General features: G+C 36.1%; 1 protein-coding gene across 12 annotated transcripts in view; it reads right to left on the bottom strand.

Moving 5' to 3' along the window:
• Positions 1 to 27794, bottom strand: part of LRMDA (leucine rich melanocyte differentiation associated) — a 741452-nt gene that overhangs the window by 88146 nt on the left and 625512 nt on the right. For 11 of the 12 annotated variants that reach the window (XM_071811807.1, XM_071811805.1, XM_071811806.1 and 8 more), the window contains one exon: positions 21368 to 21452. The exons of the other annotated variant lie outside the window; for it this stretch is intronic. In XM_071811807.1, the coding sequence (XP_071667908.1) occupies positions 21368 to 21452 (85 nt within the window). The remainder of the gene's footprint in view (positions 1 to 21367; positions 21453 to 27794) is intronic. 12 annotated transcript variants of the gene reach the window in all.

The following is a 27794-nucleotide window of genomic DNA, read 5'->3' on the forward strand; positions in this document are numbered from 1 at the left end:
GATTCAAAATATTAGTCAGTAAGAGATCACCAGTCATAGAATCCATTGCAAGCAAGCTGTTTTACAAGAATCTGCAGTCTACAATAAAACTATTGATTCCATGGTCTTCTCAAAGCAGTCAATATATTGGCTATATTCTTCATATTGACACATTGACAGTAAACTCAATTTGAGGACAGATTTATTAAGTTATTCAGAAGTTAGTTCAGATGAGTCAACTCAGGTAAAATGTTCACAGAGAGACTAAGAGCCTGGGAATGTAAGTCTCAGAGGGTTGGCCTAGTAGATAAAATTGCACTGCTACAGTTTCTGATCACTCTCAGACCATGCTGCATATCATACTGGTATTGTTTCCAAATCTTCCTAGATTAAAAACACTATCATTTGAAACAGAGAGGGAAAATCCAGGATACAGTGTCAGAACCTGAAGGGATGAGACAAGCATTATGCTTTGGTCTAACAAAGATAGAAGAAAAAAAAATTGCAAAAAAGATCTGTTGGAATCTACTAATCCTCCTGATTAATTGGAACAATGGGAGGAGACCATTCAGCTTCAGAGATTTCAATGAGAAGGAACGTGAAACCACAGATAAAACCTATAATTTCAAAAGTGTTTATTGAAAGTAAATATGTTCAACTCTAATAGTTGAATTTTTAAGGTTCATGTTATTAAGGCAGCATCATCTTAATGCAGCTAGGCATCTTAACCAAGATAATTCTATGTTATGAAAACAATAATAGCACACAAGACCATAGGTGTGATAACATGAGTTATCTGAATATGAATAGCCCAGAATGGATACAGAACATGAGAACAAGTGTTCCTATGACAATTCTGACTGCTATTGCGGAAATATTATAAGAAAGGTGAACATATGACACTCCTATCAAAAAACAAGGTGAAATTTCAAATACTTTAAAGTAAATAAATACCAATACTCATGGAATTTTGAAATTCAATCTAATCCTTTATTCAGCCTAAGACCTCATTGTCAAATACCAGCCACTGGAGATATTTCAAATTTTAGTAGTCAATGTAGGAAACTCTGTTGGCAAGTCACAAGGAAGCAAACAAATCTGCCAAGGACAGTAGGACCATTGTAGGACCATACATGTCCACTAACTCTTCTATTTGACTTATATTTGGATTCTGCCTTTCAATACATTGTTGAAAATGTTGAACTTTTGACTGCATAATTCCATGTACCATAAACCACTCACGGTAGTGCAGAGGCAAGAAGGTACACTGATAATACAGTGTGCATATGCATCATGATACTTACAACTAGTTGTAGCAGTAAATACATATTAGATCATTACACAAAAGCTTCCAGTCAGGAATGGAAAGATGTGGGAGACTGAATCAGGAATGAAAGGAAAAAAAGACTCTTTCTTATGAAAGATTACTGATATTTTGCCACTAATTAGTAGCATGTAAACATTCCATTGGAGTCCATAATAACATGTAACTCCTTTTTCTTTAATACACTGGATTAAAATTTAATGCCTAAGAAAAGTTCTTCCTGAACAGAAATCAGATCTCTCTGAATTTTAGTTTCTTCCTTGCAGATTAATAACCCAGTTTAGCATATCCTGCACTTATTGATGGAAGCTCATGTTAGAAATATTGGCCAACATAAAGTCAAGATTTCCTATAATGTCCCAAATTAGTTGGCTACCACAGGTTTATGGATTATTAATGCATCTCCTGTTGGCATTTTGCCTCATAGCATTTTTCATTGAAATATTAAACCAAATTCAATCTTTTCGGGATTTTTAGTAACATAAAGCTTGCAAACAGCATTAACCCCTGTTCCAATAAGTAGTCTCTCATTCAATAAGTCTTTTAGACATATGCTTAAAGCCATCAATATCTAGCAAAAGACAAAAGCACATAATGGAATTCAAGTGACAGTTCGGATGTTTTGCAAGATTAAGGTAGTGTCTCAACCCATAAGCCTTTCATTGTATTTTCTCTCCCTTGTCCAGCTGAGAAGGGGGAATGATAGAGGAGCTTAGGTGGGTACCAGCCAGGGTCAAAATTAAAAAAGAGAAAAAGAAAAAAAAACACAAAACAACCCCCCAAAAACAACAAAAAAACCCCACACCACCAAAACCAATCAAACAAACAACACAAAACAGAACACCAGTCAAAACACAACACAACAATAGATAGTATATTTACATTAGTAAAGTGAATTCAGATTTTGTAAATCGGAATATATAATTTAAATAACTAAGTATAAACATTCACTACTGATTTTTTGCAACACAGAATTCAGGCACTTCTTGTCAGTCAGACAAGGCTGTAGAATTGAGTACTTGGTGGGAATTTCACCTAACAGCTGAATTCACTGGTAAAAAAATCTTAAATATTACATGAAATTTTTCTCTTTGTCTGAAGTATTACTAATATTTCTAGATCATTAAAACAGATAATTGTATTCAAAAGAAGGAAGCATCTATGTTTTGTTCAACCAAAGTGCCTGATAAGGTTAAATAACACAATACAGTTAACACACATTACATTAAATAAATAAATAAACTGAACTTATCCTCTTGCTCCTTATGAAAGGCCCAGTAAACTGAAATCTCTAATTTAATGAGAACACTTCATAAATCTTTCCCACTATTTTTATACTACTGTTGTTATTTTTATGCAATAATTATTATTTTATAGTTAACCATTAGAAACTGCGATATGAATATATTTTATAAATTACAGCATTTTTCCTCTTTCATGTTAAAAAATTTGAAGATACTAGCACATAATTTAGAGAGGTGAAATTACTATCCTAACAATCTCGCCCTGTTGAAAAGGCAGCAACATTCCTTCCAGATGTGCAATAAGAAGAGTCACTCAGTTCCCAGAGGACGCAAGAACTCTTTGAATTTCAAAGGCTGAAGCCAAGAAGCCCTGCCAGATACACTTCACAAAAAGTGTCTGATGAATTACTATGATGAGCATCAACTTTTCAGATAAATGGCTGAAAATAAAATAGTTTATATCTCAATGGAGAGGATAAAGTTCCATTTTGCTTTGGGAACTTGAAGTATCGAGAAAGCTGTTGACCATTCCACCTCCTGCAAAACTAACAACTTTGTACTAAAAATGTGTTGCTTTTAAATTTCCTTTCACTGTGGCTCAACAAACTTTGTCAGAGAGAAAGATGCCCTCAAAAATCTTTACGCTACAGTAGGATAACCAAGTGATTTGTAAACTGCCTGAATGTGCACAGAAGATGGAAGCCACTGATCTGCAATGTTAAATACATAATTAATTGACAAACTGTATGAAGCTTCACAAAGGAGGGGAACTGCAAAATATGGTTCCAGTGTTGACTAACACATACAGACTATTAGCTTATAAACAAAGCTGATTACAACATAGGCTGTGAATAAATATTTACATGATGAAAGTTATTAAAAAATCAGCAGTGTGGCAATTTTTAGCAGACAAATTCTTCTGTGATGAAGCAAAAGAAACAAGGCCATGCACTGAATAGACACTTTTAATTCCTCAACTATGAAAGCTGATCTTACACTTTCTCCTAAACTTGAGTACAGAAAAAACTAACCTTCACTCTGAGTACCTATGTGCACTAACAGGCCTTTAAGGGAAGAAAGCATTTTTCTTCTTGACTGATGAGGACAACCTAAGAGAGAATTTTCAAGATTGTTATAAGAATTGGTCAGCAATCACAGATATTCATTCTGCATGTCTACAGTGATTAAAAATTATTTATTTCTGAATAGAACTGAAAGAATCACAGCTGCTGAGAACGGATTTCAGAATGGCATCATCAGCTATGGAAGAGTCAGAAGTACTGCAAAAAGGAAGGACAACCTGAATGTAAAGTACTTCTTCAAAGTAGTGCAGGCTTTTAATGACATCTGCCTTCATGCTCCTAAATATTTCTAGGACTATTCAAATGACTTAAACCAAATACGATTTGCACATAAGAAACACTTTTGGCTAAAAACACGAGGGCTTATTACTACATTTCTTTAGTGGCACAAAATCTGAGAAAAGCCTCAAGGTGCAAATGATCTGCAGTCTATTTAACATCATGGTTATTTATTTTTATGAGCACTCATTATTACTCTTTACCCTAAATTATAGGTACATTCCTGGCTCCATTTCTCACTGTTCTGTAATCTTTATAATAATATGATTTTTTAGATTTCCAAATCCTCCTCAATACCTCATTAATAAAAAATGCATGTAACCTCTAGTAGTTGTTATACTGGACAGAGACAGCAAACCATGAAACTGTAGCTTGGACCCCAGATAAAGACCTTGCTCATACCCAAAGACTGGGATATATGCCATAGCTTGGGTAGAACTTACTAAGAAAACTTATTTTGCAATACCTATTAAACAGAGTCTTTGCATACAAACCAATATGCACTGAATTAGTGTTTAAATACCACAGCTCCTATTTTATTATGGATTATGTGCTGAACTAATTCTGTCAAGATTAGAACAGTATGCCATAATTTTGACTACATTTAAGCACATGCATCTTTTTCCATGGAAACAGTATTACAAGTATGCCCATTTCTCCTGTCACAGAAAATTTTCATGAATATTTGGATAAACAGCTGTTACACTATAGTTATTTATAGCCATAATAGCATCAGCTTCTGCAAAGAAATGACACAGTATCAGAAGTAATCACATAACACTTAATTATTTTCATGAACAACTCAGAAAAGTATATTGTGGATCATTTCAATTTTGGGGTTTACTGGACAGGAAAAACTTCGATGAAAAAGCCCTTGGCTTGCTCATTGTCTATTCATTAAAGCTGAGCTGGGCTGCTGTCACTCTCTTGACAATACCTTTAGAGAAGAGTGGGTTTGAACAGACTAAATGATATGGTATTGCTTCTTTCCTGAAACTGTGTTTTGTAATTGCTGAAAAGAAAGGCTGTGACAAAAGGAGGGATCCTTTAGCAAAATTAAAAAAAAAAAAAGCCAAAACCAAAACACACAAACACACAAAAAAACAAACAACAAACCAAATTAAAAAAAACAAAGAATTGTACATCACACACAAAAAAACCACATACACAAAAAAACGAAACACCAACACACCACAGAAAAAAACAAAAACAAAAACAAAGCAAACAAACAAAACCCACAAAAAAACCCCACCACTACAGATGAGATTCTCCTAGAAAGACCTATGTAATTTAGAAGAAACTAACTCTACAGGCTACTTTGAAAATTATAGCCTACTTGCATTGAAGGCTTCTTGTCATGTTCAGGAGGATAATGCTGTCAGATGCCCAGCATTGTTGATTTTCTCCCACCTGTCTACAACACCTCTCACCTGCTTCTTTTATTTACTTTTATACTTGATGAGATTTATTCATCAGGATTAACAACTATGTATTGAACTACACAGGCTGCAATGACTATACAGTGCTTCTGACCATCCTTTATATGGTCATTTTATCCTGTGGGAAGTTTTGAAATATGTACAAATATATTTGATTAGATCACAAAAATAGAGATGATAAGTGATAAGGTAGTCAGAATAAACCAGACAGGAGAGTTCTTGATACAATGAAAACAAGCAATTTGTAGACAGCAGTGATAAAGGACATATGATTAAAATCATCTAAGCAGCATGTATGCATTTGACAAACATTTGCAATGGATGGGGTATTCTAGTTATTAAATCCATAGACTAAGAATTAGGATGCTAAAGTCCATGCAATGGCACAGACATTTTGGCTTAGCCACTGTGCTTGGTGCTTTCGGCTGGACCTTCTCAAATACAAAAGTTAGGAAAACAGCATTTTCTTCCTTTAATTCACTGCCTATCTTGTACATTAACTAAGTAATTGCACTGGGCCATGGATAACTTCTTGCTACACACATGCATGACAAAAGGTCCATATAAAAGATTTCATGATACTCAAATAAGGTGACAATGCAGATGTAAGAGAAAACCACTCTTCTTTATACATTCAAAAGAAGAAAGCATAAGATTCTCAAGAACAGTAAAGGAAACATAGTAGTACCCAAACCTTTCAATTCTTCTCCAAGTCAGCATATACATCATTAAAATTCTTCCTGTGTTTCAATACGAAACAGTAGTGTCCAGCATTAACTTTTTAGTATATGTGTCATTTGTGTCAGTAGCAGATAAACATAAATAAATAAACTTGGTAAGCTCCACAATAATTCTGTTATGAAAAGTAGCATAAATTCCTTTGTTTGTTTTCTCTTAGAACCACCTCTATTATGTTAAAAAGATGGAGAGAGAGACAAAAAATTAGGCAATTCTCTCAACAGCTTCAGTAAGTAGCCCTTTCCTATTACTCTCACCTGAGTCGAGGGTGCATATGGTGTTGTATTACCACACAGGTGTTCAGATACATGCTGAGCCACAGTGAGTTGAAATCAAGCAAAGGAAACATATTCCATGAGTGGAATTACTAAATCTTTCTCTAAACAAATACAAAGACTGGAGACGGTAGGTGCCAGACCCTTTATTAACTGTGCCCCAAGGCTCCAAAGCATGCTGCCTTATGACATTAGATCAAGCTCCTTTCTTTTCCTGCTTTCAAAATTCCCATTCTTCCAAGCTTTTGGACTTGCTTAGCCAAGCCCCACAGATTATTACATTGTAAGTGGCCAGAGACACTTTACATAAAAGGCACTTCATAAATACAGATTGCTTTGTTAATCAGAATCTTCACTCTCTGGCTTGTTAGCCAAAGCAGCTCTTCAAGCCTTTTCCAGTGCTGCTAATTTTTCTTCCCCCTTCCTCCCGCTCCTGTCACCTTCCTTTTCTTTATTAAGCATCAAGGCAACAATATGTGAAAAAATTAACTCAACTTAATTCAGCTATTCAACAAGCACAGGAAAATGTAGACGGCTTTAAATTAGTTAGAGAAGGTTTTGTAATTACTCAAAAGCACACCCAAACTCATCAAATGCAACCCTATTATTTCCTGGGTCATACAAGATATCTGTGGGATTGTCCTTGAAGTCTTCTCTCTTTACACATACTCATATGTAATTTCTTTTCTAATATGGCTGTATGAGATAAAATTCAACTCTCCTTGTCTAGGTTTCTCACGGGGTATTAAGAGTTACATGAGAGAAAAGGTAAAAAAGCATGAGTTGACTAATGAAATCGGTGAGAGCACTTTTTTGTCTAAATATTGGAGCAATTGTCAAGGAGACAGAAGCTCTGACCGTATTTCATCTTCAAATTATGATTGTCATTGTTCATAGACTAAAAGAAATGTGACAGCCATCCTAAGATTTAAGATTCATAAGTATCTTTTCAATGACATATTTCAGTGCATTTGATTACTGAAATTACAATATGATCTATTTCATACTGTCCCCCTCCCCCTTCTAATTTAAACATGTTATCTATCAAACTCTCATTACAGAGGTTAAATTTCATCAAGCTGTTCTTAGGCACCTCCAAGTCTATTTCCAAATCAAGAATCACCAAAATACTAGTGCTGGTGCTCAGCACTCAAAACATTTAAACTACTTAAAAGAGGAGCAGAAACTTTGCAATACATCTTGAACAGAATTCACACATTAGCTCTCATTTATTCTGTTGCCATCTACAGCTTGGCAAGAAAGATCAAAACACCTAAGATCAACATTTGGATGAATGGTTCCTCATATCTCTCTAGACACTATGGGAAATGTTCACACTTAGGAAGAAGTGATTCTTCTCCTGAGTTACTCTCCTAATATACTGCCAACAAACTTCTAAGCTACTTAAGGTCACATTTTAGGATGTGACACAAAACTGACATATCTATCTAGCTGTGATGCTCAAAAATCTGCAGTCAGCTCAGATGACTACATCTTACCTATAGGAAAAGGAATATTTAGATGCTTCCACACTGACCTAAATTTGTTCCCAAGATGCCAGAGCTTAGTAGTAAGGAATATAGTTGTGGTTTATTGAGTAGACAAGGAAGCCCTATAGAGATGAAGGTGTTTTCCTCATAAGTTCATCACAATGGGTGACTAATAGAGCATATTACCCATATGCATACATAGTGCCTCTCATCCTCAAAGACTTTGAAGTAATGGTACACAAATATTGCTCAGTAATTCATTTGGAATGAACATACGAGAAATAGAAATAAAGCAATAACTCACTACATATGACATCATAACCTCTACATGTATATGTGCCTTGTTTCCCCCCTCCCTCAGCATCTCATTACCCTGCAAGTGAAGACTTGGCTGAAAAACTGAAAAGCCTCATCATATATCCAGCCATATGTGCGTGGCTAAAACACCTGCAGGTAGTTGTTTTAAAGCATAGAGATGCCTAGCATGCATATGGATTTACTCCCCATAATCTGTGCAGGTTTAACTGCAGCCAAGGGGAGAAACTGTCTAGAGATTCTCCTCTTGTATTAGGATATTTTCTTCCAACACAGGACTTCTAGCCTACAGATCACAGAAACCACTCCCTAGATTGGCTGAAAAATCTTTTGTATTAAGCTAATGAAATGTGGAAATCAACAAGAAGTAAAAATCAGATGTCTTTTTTATTACGAAGTAATATTATAGTATGTTGGGGGGGCGGGGGAAGAAAAAGAAAAAATATTTATCTCAAAATCCACAAATTAGGGCAGTTCAAAATATCTACAAACTGGTATTACATAGTTTGCTTTGGAACCTAAGTCTTCCAAACATCTGAAGAAAATAATAAGTAAAAATTTCAGATGAGGAACGTACTAGTTCTTTTACTTAAGAAGTATAAGTGTTAGCTCAACCATCAATATTTTTTTTCTTTGCATTTCACTCTTTGTTCTATCACCACAACTAAGGAAAATAAAAGAATGAAAGGTAAAGTAAGTTTGACCTTCACAGATCAAAATGATTAGAATTTGCTGTTGAGTCTTTTTTTTTTTTATTATTTAAAAGGATTTTCTGAAGGAACCAGTTAAAATTCGGTATTATCAGAACAATTCTGTCTGAATTTTAAGTAACTCCTATATTATCAACCAAAATAAATCTACAGCTATTAAAACAGGGTTCCTTACTGTCAAAACCTCATTTTCTGAATCAGATGATGCTTGCCTTCCCAAACTATGGGATTGAAAAACTGCACGATTTAAGCTAATTTATAAACTGGCATCCTCTAGAATTTCTGCAGAAAAGCTCTATATTTTGTATCTTACATAGACAAGAACAAATCCTGAACAACCTTCAGAACTGCACAATAGCAGTATCCATTCTTCACCTTTACTGCCTGTGGTAGTGAAAAAAAGCATGATGGAGTAAGATTCAGCTCCTTGGTGAGACACTGTTGCTTCTTCAGGGGTTACATTGACAAGGAACGATTTTAGATCCTTAAGATTAATCTGTCAGGAAAATACTGTCTCTATGCAGGATGGATAATTTAAGGTTACAAGAACCTTCTTCATTGTCACTTTTCTAACCTGGATCTCCCACTCAGTGCAGTTCTAGCTACTGTAGCAGCCACAGCAAATTTGCATCTGTTCTCACTGATCAAGTCACTACTAGAGCTCTTCCAAGTTTTCTTTGTACTCTGCAGAACATATCTGTACTTTGCACTTTTTTTTCATTTACCAAAATGCAATTCATATTTTAACTTCTCATGGGAACTTTTTCTGCCTGAATAATCTATCTCCCAAATGAATGCCATTATTTCAATCTCTTTTTGCTAGATCACTTCTTCTCTAAACATGCAGGCAACAGAAACAAAAAAAAAATAAACAAACCAACAAACAAAAAAAAACCAAACAACAACACATAAGGGTTAGCAGAACAAAAGAATTCACAGACATTAAGAATGATTCAAGTACTCTCTCCTTTGAAGCTTGTGGGACCACCGAATAAAAATCATTATACTCCTTTACTGCAAACAGATTTAAAAAAGAATAAAAGCTTAGCTGACAATTTCTCTTTCACTTTAGTATTAAACTCACCTTGATAAAGGAATTACTTCTTATAATGACACAGTGGAACAAAAGTGAAAAGAAAGCAGTGCAATGATTTATAGCTAAGAGAGGGACTCCTTCAGCTATCCTCCATGATTCTGCTGCCATTGTGCTCTAGCATGAGATTATGGGGTAGAGGCAAACTTCACAGCAGCTTAGTAGATGTCTACACATCTCCTTTTTACCGTACTGTAATTTCACCTGGTATTTCTTTCTCTTAACACATCATGTACTTTACATCAGTAAGGGCTGGCATTAGACAGCACCAAATTGCTTTTGAATGATATAATAGTTCTTTACCGAGAGGATATTTGAGCATTGGAACAGGCTCCCCAGGGAGGTGTCACAGCCCCAAGCCTGGCAGTATTCAAGAGGAGACTGGACAAGGCCATCAGACATGCAGTGTGAACTGTGGGGTTGTTAAATACAGGGACAGGAGAGGGACACAATGATCCTTGTGGGTCCCTTCTAACTCAGGACATGCTATGATATCTAGTCTATTTATTACAAAGTTGCCTTCTTTCCTCCCCCTCATGGTGCAGTTTTTCTAAGCACATATTTGACTAAATACAGTGCTAAAGATGTTACAGGTACCACTACTGCAGCTGCTGGTGGTGAGGAAGCTAAGCTAGTATGGGGAAACCCAGCACACTGGCATGAGAGCCCTGTGGTTTTGGTGCACATTCTGACAAGACATGAGCACTAAATTAGTCCTCCATTAATTCCCAGGAGCCACGTCTACCACTACTAATGGTTTTGAAAGACCTAACTTGGGCCCTGTGATCTTTCCATCTCTCTGTATGTGACCCAACACTAAGCAAAAGTAAAAGAAAACAAATTGAGGGATTGCAGTTGCACTTGCTCTTTAAGTAGATGTCACAAGGGTTGCTTGGATCCCCGTCTGTACAGTATTCCTGTGAAAGGACTCTTATTCACCAGCCTTATATTTTTTCAGCCTACTGTGCTAAATATGATCATTACATTTGGTAGGCATTCTAACAGAACTGCAATACAAATCTGTTTCACTTGAGAAGCAAAGCTTACGGTTCTGTAGGTTTTATAACATAGCACTTAGTACAAATTCGCTGAATTTTTTCCAGTGCTTCACTATGTGATTTTAGGAGTCTATTTTCCCCAGTGGCATGCAAGTACTAAAACTGCACTGCATTGCATTTTGCTCTCAGTAGGTGAGAAAGTGCATACTCAATGGGTTATTTTCCATTCTTTATTTCAGTTTTACGCAGCCACAGGTGGGGGGTCTTTCAGGTGGTTGCCTAGGTTTACCAGGCACTTTAGAGTCATAGAGAAGCTTTCTTAAAAGGGTCTTGCAAAACATACCCATGTTGTCAATCATGCCTTAAAAGAATTTCATCCTGTGTAAACAGAAATAACTCTCAAAATCTCTCAAACTGTAAAAGGCAACACAATGAGTATTGACAAAAAAAAAAAGATAAGTCATCATCTGTTTGGTAAGGGATGCAAAAGAATTTCACGTGTTTATACTCATTGTTTACCTTTCTGTCTCCTCCCTTTCTTCTCACCAGATGTGATTTCTCTGTTCAAGGGCATACAAAGCTAATGGAGGATGTCATGCTACTTTTCTAGCATCGAGGCTACTAACAGAACACAAAAACTTCACAAAACAGGTGAAAAAGGGAAATCACCAACCTACTTAACATTTGCTTTCAGATCTCTAAAAGGAACTTGGATCAACAAACATATCATTAGCTCATGAATTCAGGTATTCATATCCTATATGATGTTGACAATTTTCTTTTCTTGTGTAAAAGCACACAATGAAATCATACAAAGATATCCTGGAGGCAAAATTAAAGAAAGGAACCTTCACCAACTCCTAGCAAAGCACATACACTGAATAAAGAAATGCAAAATACATTGCATCTTTTTGGCCGTTCGTACTTTGGAATACATGTACGTGTTATAGCAAGATGTGCACACCATAAAGAACCAACACACAAGGGGACAAAATAGTTTCATTGCTGTTAAGAAGATGGCTGCTCTTCCGACAGTGAAAGAAACTTTGCCCCTCAATTTTGAAGTAAGTTTCCACATGTATTCACTATTTGTTTCTGATGAGACCCAGGTCCCCTTCACTCAGCTCAGTAACACCAAACACAGGACAGCAGCCAAGGTCACTTAAGCATCCTTTCCTGCTGAGAAGTCTAAATCCTCAGAGAAATGCAACTCAAAATTGAACATCCAAATGATTTTAACCATAAGCAATATGAAGAATTGTGAACAGTATTCAGATGTTGTAGTACTTTTTGTGAGCATGTTGTTTTCCTTTCCTCAATACAGCTATTTAGAAACTAAGATGTGCAAGCTCAAAAGTAAGATTCTATATCATATATATTCAAAGGCCTATACTTGTGCATCCAAAATAGTAGCAATCCACTAGGTAAATTTATTTTCATGAATAGTAATCCTGGTTTGTAGACTATTTTGAGACCACATAGCAATATCTCAGATGACAGCCAGCAGTTTTGTCTGCAAAAGGATCGAGTCTCCTGAAATTTTCCTCAAAAAATGCATTAAATGAAACAATGAGAATTTAAATTTTCATCAGACTCTAATTTTCATGAGAAAACACCATCTTTCACATTTCCAACATTTGATATACCAACTCTTAGCATGGGGCAGATATTTACTGCCTCTGGAATTAAAATATGCTCATATAACACAATATTAAAATGGAACATGTATTGTAAAGATTTTATTTTTTTAACCAACACTATAAAGCTTTATCTTCTCTGTTCTACAGAACAGGCTATATGGAATATAACAACACATGTCTATATGTTATTAAAAACAGTAAATTCCCATTTAAACAAGGGTTCCAATCTGTACATTAAACACTCATTAATGGTTATGAATCAAAATAAAGGGGGGGCCTTGTAGCAGGTGTGCATATCTATGAATTTCAATACATTGTAAAACTGTCTGTAGCCAACAGCTTCTTCATTTGGCCTTTCTGAGCTCAGAGACAGGCAATTTTTCATGATTTTACTATTTCTGGCCAAACAAAAAGTTTTTAATTAAATATACCACATGATTCCAGATGTTTGTTTATTTGTTCCAATGAGGCTGTAAAAATGCCTGAATGATAAAATTGGAGGACTCCTGCAAAAACAGGCTAGGCTGGAGTGCTAACTAAACATGGGGATCTCTCAGGAGACTGTATATGCACAGCAGTGTGTGTGCTTTGAACCTGATTTCTCTGAAAGGACTGTAATACTGCAGCCCATGACTGCCCTTTCTTTATTGTAAAAGATTATAAAGCCAAGTGGCAAATTTACTGGATTTTTTTTTTTAATTGCCAGTTGCAGACTTAATGCATTATTTGCTCTCCTACATATCTAAAAAAGGTTTAGATAGGTTTAAGTTTTTGGATCCAAAGTTTCCACTTATAGAAGCCAATGGTTTCTATGTTTTTCTGCCACTTTATAATCATTCTGCTTGGAGCTCGAGCATTCTCATGGTTTCTTATTGCCAGCATGACAAAATGAGCTATGTTGTGAAACATCAGACACTTTTGAGTCTACCCAAAAATATGAAGTTACAGTTTTTTCCTCATTAATCATATTCCCTCTGATGTGACACTTGTATGGGTGACTGAGGCCCAGACAGCTAGGTTAGTTTTGGCAAATACAGGAAAAGCTGCAATGAAAACCTCAGAAATTATGGGAATAGTGACAAAAATATGGAAAATGGTCAGAGCTTCAACAGCCAGATCGGTGAATGTGCACTGTGGAAAAATGAAAGTCTCTATAATATCTGGAAAAACAAAGCTGACAGTTTTGAAAAGCTGCCTCACTCTTAGGCTCCTAATTCCCATTAGATGCAGAATGTGAATTTTATGCCCAACTCCTTAGATATTCAATAAAATTTTAATCTAAATTTGATTAACCACTTAATTACTCTATTTTTGTATTTTTAAGTCTTGCTGCAGAGAAACACCCCTATTTTACTCCCACAGAAACACAGCACTCCAGGAAGTGATTCTCCTTGAACTTAGTTCTGGTCAGCTTAGTCACACCCATTGGACTCACTTCCAAACCACAGAACACAGAGAACCTTCACAAATTAATATATGCTGCCATTCAAAATGAAAATTTAACTTTTCTGGCCATCAAGAAAGACTTTGCACAATACTGCAAGTCACTCTATATATCATCCCTAACTCACTCACCCCACCCTAGTTTCACGTGACCAGCTGCTCTCATTATTGCAATATACAACAGTACATTTTCATGCCAAAGTTTTAATAATCTACAGATTCAAACCCAACATTCCTTGTATACACAGACAAGAAATTGTTGACCCTGTTAAGTGACAAGAACATGAATCCAATGATCCAGAAAATGTATTTCTTGAACCATATTAGTCAAGGTCACACTCAAATCCAACCACAATTTATTCCACGTTTGGGAAATTCTTTGTGCTTTACAGAGAGACATGCAGGCGCTGATCAAGTGAGGTGAACTGGTCCACAGAAGGCCACTGGAATTGGTGGTGGTTCTATTCCAGTAAACTAATAGATTAGGGCTCAGCAGAGGTACTACATGTGACCCTCCTTAATCTGCTCATTCATTTCTGCCCAGCAATAAACCACTCCAGGGCTGAGAGCTGAACGGATCCCATGTATGTGCACCAGACCTCTCAATTCCTTTGAAAGGCAACATCTGTGACTCTGCTTCAATTCACACAGTAGGGACAGATGTCGAATGCATTTGCAGACTCAGGGCAGATACTACTACATGTGGGCTTCTCTTATCAGATGGAAGCATTTCGTGGCAGTAAACATCTCTAAGGACATGTGCCTTCAAGCATTTCTCCTGATCTACCTTGTTTCAACTCATTTCATCTACCTACTCTTCTCCCTGCAAAGGAACCACATCAGAAAAACTGAGGAGATAGTAGAGTGCAGTGTGGAAGGGAAAAATCACAGTGAGAGGTATGAAATTAGTTGCACCACTGAAGTAACTGACATTGGCCAGAGCCCTTCATCTCATCTCCATGTGTAAGGTTTGGTGGGTCTACAGGAACAAGCAGGGGCCATTGCATGGTGACTACAAGAAAGGCCTGGCCTGCCTTTCAGCTGCACCAAGAATAGCTCACAACAGAGCTCTTTAAACATCTGACACTACCTTCTCACATCTCCAGACTGCAAGGACTCCAATGCACCTCTGACCGATTTTCTCTTTCCAATCCCTTTAACTAAGGGAAAATAAGACAGGAAAACAAAAATCTTGTCTTAACCAAGTCTTCTCTCACACTGGCATGCATCTTTACCATCACCTTGCTTTCCGTGCTTTTCCCATGTCTCTCATGTTTCCATTGGTGACCATCTCCCAGACTGAAAAACTAAGCAAGACACTAGAACCCAATTTCTCATTTCCACCCGCCCCCCCATAACAGGCTCCTTATTTAAGTCTTCTCCCATAGTGCCAGAAGAGAACAATTTTTACCCACTGCCCTTGATGCTAAGTCATGAGCACAACAAAACTCACTGTTGGGATATATTTCCTGCCATTAATAGGAAATGTCATAGGTTATTTTTGAGTGTTTCTGCCCCTGGAAAATATGGTCTTGCCTGTTACATGCTACTGTGAACTTTTTTTGTTTGTTTTAAGGTTGTTCATCTCATAGTCAGAAGATCCTGGCCTAAAAAGTATGCAGTCTATCACCGACCATAATACCATGCAGTTTGAAAAGTATGGTATTTTCAAAGGACACGTCATGCAAGTGAAAAAGGAAACTTTCTCTCTATTCACAGCATCTCTGCGTGATACAGAACTTCCATGTATTGCACCTGCTTGCAGTTCTCTTGTTCATCCCATTACTAGATAAGTTAAAGCAAATACTTCTCATATATACACAGATGCCTTTTGTTTAAGAAGTGTTTAGGATTCCTTAGACTAACTGAATGATAAAGTACTACCCACAGATTTTTTAATTATTTTTATTCTCTTTTTGGACAACATACAATGAGTTGCTTTATGCAGATATACAGAAAAAAAAATCAATTGATAAGCATAAAGTGCAGTTCACATTAAGAAAGCTAACTAATTATGATAAGTTGCTACATGAATTGCTTTGTGACTTTCCCAGCAATCAATTTCAAATGCTAAATAAGCCTCTGGCTTGAAAATACAATGAGTACCTAACAACTGTGTCAATAACAACAACAGAGAAGACTGCAATGATAATATAAACAGGATAATTATCTTTCTGGAAGTAAGTTTTTATGCAAACCGATTTCCTTTTCATGTCTGTGATTTAAAGACAGCATGGCTTTTCAGAGTGCATGTGTACGGAGTTGAAAGCCTTCAAAAATAAGAACTGTGTGTTAACATTTGTTATTAAGAAGTGTGCACCAATTTTGTAATTCACTTCAGAAAGTTAAAAGTATTATCTTAAAACTCTAGACCCAACTCTTGAAGAATCAACATACATTATTAGTTCCAGATGAACCTGAGAATATTTATTTCTGAAGTATGAGCAGGCTAAGCTAACTGAGGTAGAACAGGTAAATCCCAGAGGATAGTTTGGGGCTTTAACACATCACATCAATTATATTACTGCCTCTGACACTCCAAAAATGCTTCCTTTTCCCTTCAACACCAAATTTTGAGAGTAGTAGCTCTCCTTTGACACCTATTGGATTGTAAATTCCAGCACAACTGGATGGTCCAATGCCTGTTGTGTATTCTAAAGCACACTTCTGTCTTGAACTAATGCATATCTCAACTCTTACAAAGCCAGTAGCTGGCTTACATATATGGTATATGCTAAAAATCAGTCAGAATGCATTCTGTCTAGTCATACCAGTCATTACTGAAAAGTTAATATGCCAACACTCTGAGTACAATTGTACAGTATAATGACAACAGAGGGGGAAAAAAAAAAACTCAAGTTCAGGTGTTTCTCTAACAGATTATGTATATAGATCACTACATGCTTTTGCTTGGTTAGGAATGTGGAAGTCTGGAGAGAACCAGTTTCCAAGCAAATCTTCAGCATACCCCTGTTAGAAAAAAAGACAACCTGAAAGCAAAATAATCTCTTATTTTCCTCTGTTCAAAAATGCTTTAGAAAATTAACTGCAGAGTGTTAATAGGAAACTTAAAAATACTCTGTCCCAGGATTTCTGGACATTGCTTCTGAATGCAGTTTATGACTTTCAAACTCAGATGGGACTGTTTCAGAAAATAAGCAAAGAGGCTCTCATGACTCAAACGTATTGGTAGAATAAATAATAATTTTCCATTTGGGTACTCATCATTCAAATAGAAAATGAGAAAGCATAATGTCTGCTCATACCAGAGAACTTGGATAATTAACTGAATAGACACCAAAACAGGACAGTGGATTTGTTCAGGAAGTTCTTACAAGGCAGAATAGATTAGAACTATTAAACCTTGGCATAAATCCAAGCTAAGGTTCTAAAAACTACTTACATAAATACAGGCTTAGTTTTTAATGGAAACTGCTACTTCTTCCTTTTACCAGTAAGCTATGGGGTAGACTTACCACTGGTTGTTCCCAGAAACAGGAGTGCAAGAAAAAGAGTAATTTGTAAAATGTTACTGGAAACCAAATGGCTTCATCAAATGAAAGGTTTTCAAGTAAATCAGGTAATAGACAATGTTATAAAATAGCTGTTTATACAAAGGGCATTCAGCACGTATTTTTTTTATATGGGAAAAACAGATTTTCATGATAGTCGTGATTTAGTAATATTGCTTCTCAAAAGACAGAATGACAAATTACTATTTGCCCCACCAACTGGAAAGCACTGTTCTTTTTGGAAGGCAATTTGGGTTTGAATGATTACATGTAACAAAGGAACTTCCTTACCAAAGATGTAATTATGAAAAAGGATTATACAACCTGAGTGGAGTGAGGAGCCTTTTCCACACATTGAGCAAATCATCCTTAAAATTACAATTTTTATATTTCTTTTTCCATAAATTTCAACTATGTTAAAAATTGAAAGCTCTATTTTAAGATTTTAGATGTACCTAGGTAATAAGCTGTCAATAAGGAACAGAAGGGTATCTGGCCCATACATACAAAATAATGCTTTTTGAGCAACTTCATACTAAAATGCACTACATTTCACTACTACTGTGTACTGGGAGCATGGCCATTTCTACTTAAGAACAACAATAAATTACTGTGGTTTTTTTTTCTTGGCAGTAAGTAGATCTGGACAAGCAGAAAGAAAGATGTGGCATCATCAGCAAATTTGAAAACTAGAACAATACAAGCAATGAAATTCAAAAATAAATTAAATACGTTGTGTGATCGGAGGACATTTATTTAAAATTACTTGTTTTATCTGGGTAAAAGAATATTTACAAATTGCACACAAGTAAATACTAATGTCTAAAATAAGGTAAAATGAAATATAAAATACTACTTTAACAACGACCAAGGAAAGACCCTTAGGAGATTAAGATCATTGTTTTGGAATCAAAACAAAAATAAAGCTAACTATAAAATTACCACTTTGGAAGACCTGTCTCATAAAGAATCAAGTCATATTGCTGTTAGGTGACCAAAACCTGCATAGAAGTCCAGTATATCTTGTGCTAAAAAAATGTGAACACTGGGACCAAGTAAAGGTTCAACTTTAGAAAGTAGGTATAAGCAACAAAGTAATTTAAAGGAAAACAACTTTCCCAAGATTGCCAGTTTTTTAAAGCTTAAAAACATGTATCTAATACTTATTGCTCTCTTGACATACTTATATGCTCAAAGATCTTAACACTTGATTTAGTATTTACACTGATTTTTCCATATAATTCCTTCTGATGCCGCACTGTCATATGCTGCTTCTGTGGGTTCTGAAAGTGAGACAGAGGTATGTACAATGTCTGGATATTGTTTATACAAAATATGGAAAGAACTCAGAAAAACAGATCCTGCCTGGAAATAATATACTGAATGCATGAACATGAAAGCTATAAGATTCATGCTGCAATGCATGCAGAACTATATGTTTTTTCCTCTCCCTGCAAAGCTCATAGGTAAATCGAGTGAGAAATGTCAAAGTAAAACTCTACCATTCAAATACCTTCCACTTGCTCTTGATCCTCCCCAGAATCCCCCAAACATCATTTTACAGCTGTAGCAAACCATTTGCCAGACTTTCAGATTCTGGTAAACAAATTTCTCCAGGGACAAATAAAAGCACTTAGAAACTTACAGGATTCTTCTTCCCAGTTTGCATTGAAAACTGCCAATATTTACATATGCAACACCTGATTCAATCATTTTTTACAACACTGAAAGCATTCAGTGAAGAAAAAATTGAAGATATTCATAATCTAAAATAGCATGTATTCCATTCTTTTCTTGGAGATTTTTCTATTGACTCCAATTAATTTTGTATGGGCTTGTGAAATTAAGAGATTTTTCTTTGTATAAAATAAGCTGATTGAGTTAATAGGCCCTGCTAGCAGGTTGTTCCAAGCTTTATTTACAACACCCAGCATTTCGTAAAGTTGTCTTAATTATTTCTTTGTGAATACATTTTTATATACATTTTTATATAAAGACTTATTGGATCATGCTAATAATGTCTCTTTTAGGGCCAGTTTTACCCTTTCTTTGGATGACACTCTCTTTTCCATTCACTTTATTTATAACTGTGCTTAATCATCAAGGAAATTTCCAGCACATGTTTAGTATGCAAAGCAGACTATTTCTGGGAAGAGTAAAGACAGAAGCAACAAAGAATTATGTGAACAGCTAAGGATTAGAAGTTGATAATTTGGGGAATATAATTTTCCCATTTCACAGGGAGCAGGCCTTCTCAAACCCTAGACAAGACAGTAGTACTCAGAACCTGCTAAGCTCCAGCTCTGAATGGACATGTCTGCAACAGTTACTAGAGTCACACAACTGCTTTGTTGGAAGAGAAGACAACCAGTAATGCAGGCACACAACATTTGATGCTTAATGCTGACAGCCTTCCTTTGGCCAAGTCAAAACCCAAAATCAGCCATGAAGCCACACTTGTATTCATTATCATCTAAGCAAACAGATCTGAGGATACCTGGCTTTTAATGGTATTTTAATATATTTTTTAAAAACTTACACATTTACAACACTCTGACATTCTACTTACTGTCTTACTATACCCTAGCCATTTAATCCAACACTAGAAATCCAACCTAGAAGCAAATATGCTTACCTGAAAATCAAAGCCACAACACATACCTTGGGAATTGGAGGGGTAGTGGCTTGCAGTTATTTTTCATTTGTTTTGTTTGGGGCGGTTTTGAGTGTTGTTTTTTTGGTTGATTGGTTGGGGTTTGGTTGTGGGTTTTTTTGTTTTTGTTAATCCCTGAAGACCAGCTGTGTGCTTAAATCCAGGATCTTGGTTTGGTCCATTTTTCTTTAAGAAGTACCAGTTACTGTAGAACCTCAGTGTCAGAATACAACACTCTAAAGTACTTTCAGAACATCTGATTTCAAGTACACCGTATCAGTTTATACCAAGACCAGAATATAGTTCCACAACCATCTTTAGCCCTGCCACAACAGTGATATAGGCTGCAACAAATTACAGTTTAATCAGTTGCTTTCCTCATCCTTCCCACCTGATCCTTATTCAGTTGCATTGCAAAATTGCCTCTTCAGAAATGGGTTACATGATATCAATGCATAATGTGGGAAATAAAGTTCATTTATTTAATTTAAGATGAAAAATTCTGCAAACTTTATACATTTCTCCTTTTTAGAACAAAGGTGAAGGACTTGGAAAGCACCCTTCCGGATTGTTCCACTTTTTCACCTGTTCCCTGAACATTTTGCTCCATAGGTATGCAAAAGAAATCTGAAAATTTGCCCAAGGTGGTTTTTAAGTTCTAAAGATTGGTGAAAAAGCAAATTGAACACTTATCCACCTGTGATGTTGAAAAAAATAAAAGAATCACTTCTTACTGCAATGAAAATGTGTTAACATTCCAAAATTATAGCTCTAAATTGTTAAACTGCCAAAAATCTCTCTTACAAATATTAGAAAGTTTACAAATTCTCTCAAAATTACCAGTGCTGCATGTAGTCATCTACTTAACAATATTTAAGTACTCTAATCTCTTTACATTTCTCTCACGTATACAAAATTATCACTGAATGTTATTATCCATAGATCTGTTTGCTTTCCCAGTAGACCACCTTTAAATCCTATTTAAGATGAGTTAAAATCTGTAGGCTTGACAGGTATGGTTTTCTCATCTAGTGCTTGAAAAGCACAGTGTTCTCTGTGGAGTGCTGGTGTTGCAGTAACTAATACATAGAAGGCTTTACAGCAAAGCTGACCACCTTGCAGCAATTCATACCAATAAAAGTTGAGTTCATACCTCTGTGATTGGTGAGGTCTCTGGATCCCGAAGGCAGAGGTGTATAATGCATCTCTGGAGAAGTGGAGGCAGAATCACTAGAAGCCTGTGTGATAAAACAAAGACCAGTACTCTGAGTCAGTCAATGATTATGCAAAGAGGATGCACCTGTGAGATGAGGTCTATGATGTGGTTACAGGTGCACAGTTACCAGCCAAGGAGGATGAATTTGTTTTTCTTAAGGCTGTCTGCAATCTTTCAAGGTCACTGTACTCACAAGAGTTTACACATTGATATAAGGTATCATTACTAAAAAAAATATTTTCATACAGATCACAGGTTCAAAAAATTACTATTATCAGGAAATCTTTATGCAATGTTAAAACTGTTCCTCTTGCTGAAACAGATTAATATTTACCTGAAGGAAGTTATGAGTGTGTCGACATGTAAGAAAGGAGACAGAAAACAGAAAGCTGCAATAAGATACCATACTTCTCAAAACTAATTAAAAAGAGAAGATTTTGCCATTCCACTGTCCTGTGAGCTAAACAAAGGGATCTCTTAAAAATTATAATGCCTATTAATGCAAAAAAGTGGACAAGGATATAGGAGTTGATAATAATAAACAGTTAAAACCCACATCAGAAGTCTAACGCATTTGAAGTACCAAGAAAACTTGCTCCGAATCCTTAAAGGAAAAATGTTTAGGGAGAAGAAAGGAAACCCAAATCTTTCCCCATAATAAAGACTGCAAGTTCCTATCACGCCAATTTAAAAATATTAGACTGTGGAGCTATAGTTTGCAATAATCTTCATCCAGTTGGAGGTTTCATCTGAAGGAAAGAGCAATCTAAATCCAAGCCAAGCCGCGTTTACCATCTTGCTTTTTAGTTTTAGAGCAGCAGTTCTGGATTGTTAGGAGGAGCTATGAAAATAAACAATCATGTAGGTGAATATGAACCATCATGCCAGTTTTTGAAATTTAATTGAAGTTAGATAGATTGATATCATGGTAGTGATGTGTCCAGTTTCAGGTATAGAGTTTGCTCTGGAGTGTTTACAATCTACCCATTGCAACGTGCATAAATAAAATGAGTTTTAATAAAAGACATGAAGGACAGTGTTCACTAAAAGATACATGATAATTTATATTATCATTTTGATAATAATGATAAGGCAAATAAAGGTAAGAAATACAAAAGCTAATCTATTTATTGAGGCTCATGATAATTTACTAAAGGAAGTCTTGAGAAAAGAATTGCCATCTTCTATGCAGGCTGTTGCATACTGGTATATTGGCTTATAAACTCCAACAGTCAATCGAAGGAATTCACTTCAATTTAACTTCTTATTTTGTAGTTAATCATATCCTCAGATTTTATATATTTTTAACTGAAATTAATTCAAACCCAGATTTACAATGTCTGCTTAAGATGAAAGTGTAAAACAGGGCTGCGATGTTTTGGAGAAGAAAAAGCTTAAATACTACTTCAAATCTTAATTGTCAGACTAAACCTGAGAACAACAATCAGATATCCGCAATAATGAAAACTAATCATGGTAATAAGTTTATTAAAGGCTGTAACTTAGAAACCTTCTTTATCATAGCTGTTGGACTCTTAGATTACAGTATATTAAAATGTTAAAAGGTAAGTGACTGAATAGATAGTATACTAAGCTTTTGCTTTTGGAGACCAGCTGTTATGTCAGACCATAGCTATAGTGCCATTTTTGTCCCCAGGTGATAACATGAAGACACATCATGTATCAGAACAAACACCATAATACGGACAAGTTTGCCTAAACTGCAAGGATGCTACTTATCAGATGTATTAATAAAAATCTAGAAAATCCTGCCTCTGCTTCTTCACAAGTGAAAACATACCCTCCTTTTCAGAGAGGTGATGTCATAGATACAACTCTCACCCTTCAGCTAGAGTGAATAATTATTGGATGTTAGCAAACTGTAAACAATCTACACTGGACTACAAAGTATTGGAAATTTTCCCTCTGATGACCAATATGAGCTGAGGGCACATAACACCTCAGAGGATGATAGATGCCCCTAACACCCAGCAATGTAACATCTGAACTAAATTCCAAGAACAGCCATCTGTTCACAACTACCTGTTTTCTTTAGGCCTAGTTGTCCTGGGTAAGACAGGAAGAAAAATGTCACTAACTATTTAACTTAAGCCTTCATCCCTGTAAATCACTCAAAAAACCGGAGAAATAAGTGGTCTCATACTGCACACTCTAGATGTTATCTGCTTATTCAAGTGTACTTATTTGGGACTCTGATAACAGTGAAGGTTTCTCTTTGGTACTTTTATTCTCAATTTAGACTGTTGACAGCTTGATGATAGCTTTTCCTAAAATTACTGGAAGAGACTTTGCCTTTTCAGCAATATACTACTGAGTGAGCAAAATTCAAGAGCTTCTAAAAAGGATATTGGAATGAAAGGACAATTTAGCTTTATTTCCAATTCTAGGAAAAGCAAAACCAGAAGGGTTTGTTTATTGGTGTTTTGCTGTTATTTTATGTCCGGTATATAATTCCTTGTCAAATAGAACAGTTTTCATTACCTTTGAGATAAGCATTCAGTTAGAGCAATTTTAATTCTTTGGAATATCATCCAGGGTTAGGATTGTTTTGCACTGGCTGGAGTTCTGAATCACATTTCTGAGTAAGCCTGTGCACCAGCAGAAAGATAACTATTTGTTTCCTCTACCACATGCTGATGTTTGGCCCTAAGCTATTTTCCAAAGTGTAATTGTATTACTTTTAATATTCATGGGAATATTTTGACAGTGACAGCATTGACATGTGACAGTTATGTCTACAAGTATTGGTGACATATTCACCAGAAGTTCTTGTTGCAGTGGAAAGCAACTACAAATAGCTTTGAGGAACACTGTTTAACACGGGTGGTAACTTTGGTTTTATAGGAACAAGTCACCAAAAGGATCAAAAAAGAAATTCTAACAGTATTATTACAGGAGAAGCTTGTATTCTTGCAAGCATTATAGTAATAGAAAGTACAAGGTATAAAAGTTACAAGACCATTAAAGTTAGAGTACTCACAGTACTAAACATTTGCTAAATGGAAGTATCACTGTCTTTCATATTAACCTGTAAGTTTTGTCTTGTCTTGTCTAAGAGTTGTACTTGATACTAAATAGACAGATTGTGAAAGAGTACGTGATTTTCAAACCACGTTCATAAAAATTACAGATACTGTAGAAGCCGAAGTAGGAAAAACAAAATAAAACCACAACAACCAACCAACAAAAACATCCACCATCCCACCAAAAATTTTACTTTCTGTTAATGTGTACGATGTGGCTTGATATTAGACTATATTGGAATATCACTAATAGCCATTGATAATTTATATTCTTCTATTTTTTCATACAGCTTGTATTTGTATCCTAGTACTTCTCTATTCGTATTTACCCTTATTTCTAAGGCATGTCACAAATTCTTTACACACCTACACACATCAGTAACTGTAGTAGGCATTAATGTATTATACCTGATAAATTTTACAATACAGGAAGAACATTCCTGACAAGGGTTCAATAGATATACAATGCACTTAAGGAAAGATGTGGTAAGTGAAGTTGTTTCAATACACATATACATACAAAGATTTCCTTAGCTACGTAGATTTAATTCCAAAATGTTTTCAGAGGAAGTCACAGAGAAAAACCTTGGTTTGACCAAGGTATCATCCAAAAGAGAGATGGTAGAGTGCAAAATGAGATGCGGTAGGGGGAAAAAAAAAAAAAAAACAAAACCAAAAAACACAATACAAATAAAAAAAAAAATGACAACAAAATAAAAAACCACCTCACCTTGAGAAAACATTATGTACTGTGAAGCTCAAGACATAGACTAAGGATTCTCTTGTATCTCTTCCTTCAGAAAGATATTAAGTGTTCGGCATTTCTCCTTTGCAATATGTTTCTCATCCAGTATATGAAGAGATGAAGAGGCAAATTTCTTGGGGAGAGCATGATATGCATTCTCCTGACACACAATTATCTAGAATTCTTGTGTTCTGTGGTACTGTTGTTTGTTTTTATTCATTACAGTTTTAACACTTGTCAAAGTCATCCTGTAGGGTCACTGAGAAATGACCTTAGCAATCTGAAAGCTCATTGCTTCTCATTTAGTGATTTATAGTCAAATAAAAATGTAAAGCAATATTGTGACATTACAGTAATCAGCCCAATGGTATGTATCAGATTATCAGATGCAAAACTTGGATTTAGTAAGAAAGTATGATTTATTTCAAAAGATGTTTAATATATCCACTGGGAAACTACAATTAAGAATGAAGGAAATCACTGCGTTATCCATTTTTTAAACTGACAAAAACATTTCTCCAGAAAGATATATGATTAATGGGACAATCTGTGATTTAATTCCAACTTAAAGCATGAACTCATACTTGCTTTAAAAAAACTTTTCCTTTTATTTAAACTAAAAGTAATATTCATTTATTCTGTCTCAAATGCACTCAGGGCTCAAAATTAATCATACTTTAACAGATACATGGCTTATTATAATTTTAAGAAATGCCTGCATAAACACCTACTTGGGTTCAGGACTCATTTTCGATCTCTTGGGCACAAATATCTTTCCCAAGAGACACAATGGCAACGGTTCTCAATAATTCATATATATTTCAAAAACTTGCTGTGGCAAAATGCAAACCCCCCCTTCTCCCACCCCTCCTTCAGTATGGAGGGAGTAGGCACATCTCCCTCTCTCTCTGCTACCTAAGGCTAACAGCTTCTTTTGTTTGGCCCCAGAGCACCCTGGCCAGGGCCATTAGGAGAAGGGAGGGCCGAGGTGCCAGTGAGCCGCTGGGTGCCTGCGGCCAGTGTGAGGGATGTTTGGAGGCTTCAGGGGCACCCCACAACCAGTGTGGGGGTGCAGAGAAGCTTCTGGAATGCCTACAGTCCCGTCTGATCAGCCTATAAAAAACCGGACTCTCATCGAGACTCCACCCATTGTCGCGGATCTCTCGGAGCACAAGCGAGATGCTGCCACTGAGAGCCCTCCCCTGGGATGGAGACTCCGCTTGCCTTGCCGCCACGTGTGTGAGTAAAACTTCTCGCAGGATTGCAAGTATATTTATACTTTCTGTGCACATTTGCACGTGTAACTTCCCGTGCCTAATATAAGCACATGTAAAATTAATCCTCGCATAATCGCGAGTGTATTTATCCTTTCTGTGCACATATGCATGTGTAACTTTCCGTGTTTAATACAAGCACGAGTAACTTTCCGTGTTTAATACAAGCACGAGTAACTTTCCGTGCACATTTGCACGCGTACTTTAAATTATTTCCTCGCATAATCACGAGTTTATTTTCCTCCCGTGCTTCCATATAAGCACGTGTAGTATTCCATGCACATTTGTACGTGTAAGTAAATTAACCCTCACAAGATCGCGAGTGTATTATAAATTTACCCTCGCAGGAATCGCGAGCGTACACTTTCCGTACTCACCACGAGTACCTGTATCTCTTTAAGAATAATCCTGCACCGTGTTCAGGCAAGTGTGTACTCTTCCCGGACTCAGAGACGGTTCTGGCATTGTTTTGGGTGAAGCCACGTGCATGCACACTGTGGACCGCCTGTTGTATTAATTGCTGCCCCTCAATAATTTTCCTCAACTGATATCCGAACCTATATTTAAGTCACTTTCGGAGTGTTAAAACCTTGTTTCTCACTGGTTTAATAAAAGTTGTTTTGGATCCTGTTGTCCTTTAAACTAATCTCAGGGTACTTTCCGTGACACTTGCCTAAATATCTGTGTACCAATACGTCAAACCCTTTGTAACACTGAATGCAGCAACTCACATCTTAACCCACGTGTATACTGAACCGCCATGATTTTGTCATATTTGTGATAAAATGTACACAAACCTTCCATGGAACTCCTCCTCAAGATTTTCTTCCCCCAAATTTTAGACACAACAAACTAGAAATCAATTGTGTACAGAGTAAATATATCTATATAAATTGTATAAATGTGTGGTGAGGAAAACAACCTGCCTAATAACAGAAAGTTATTTAAATGTATTAATTTTATGTTGAATTTATGACATGCCTGAGAAGAGTATCAAAACACTACTCTAGATAGACTGTTTTTTCCCATGACTTTGCAGAGCACCAAGCACAACGGGGCTTTGATTTCAATGTGAGGTCTTCAAGAGCCTCGTGATAGCAGAAAATATTACAGGAAGCAACAATACACCAAGTCTTTACCCGTTGCATCCTAGGGAATGGTTAGGGAAGAACAACTTCATTTAAAATGTATTGCTTTTCCATGAACTCAGGAACCATACAGCCAGTGAAAGAAAGGGATGAAGTGGGAAAGAAATGGTAAAGAAAGAGACCAGAAAATATGCAGAAGTAGGCCTTGATAAA

Source organism: Patagioenas fasciata, chromosome 8 (genome assembly GCF_037038585.1).
Source record: "Patagioenas fasciata isolate bPatFas1 chromosome 8, bPatFas1.hap1, whole genome shotgun sequence".
In the NCBI taxonomy this organism is placed as follows: domain Eukaryota; kingdom Metazoa; phylum Chordata; class Aves; order Columbiformes; family Columbidae; genus Patagioenas; species Patagioenas fasciata.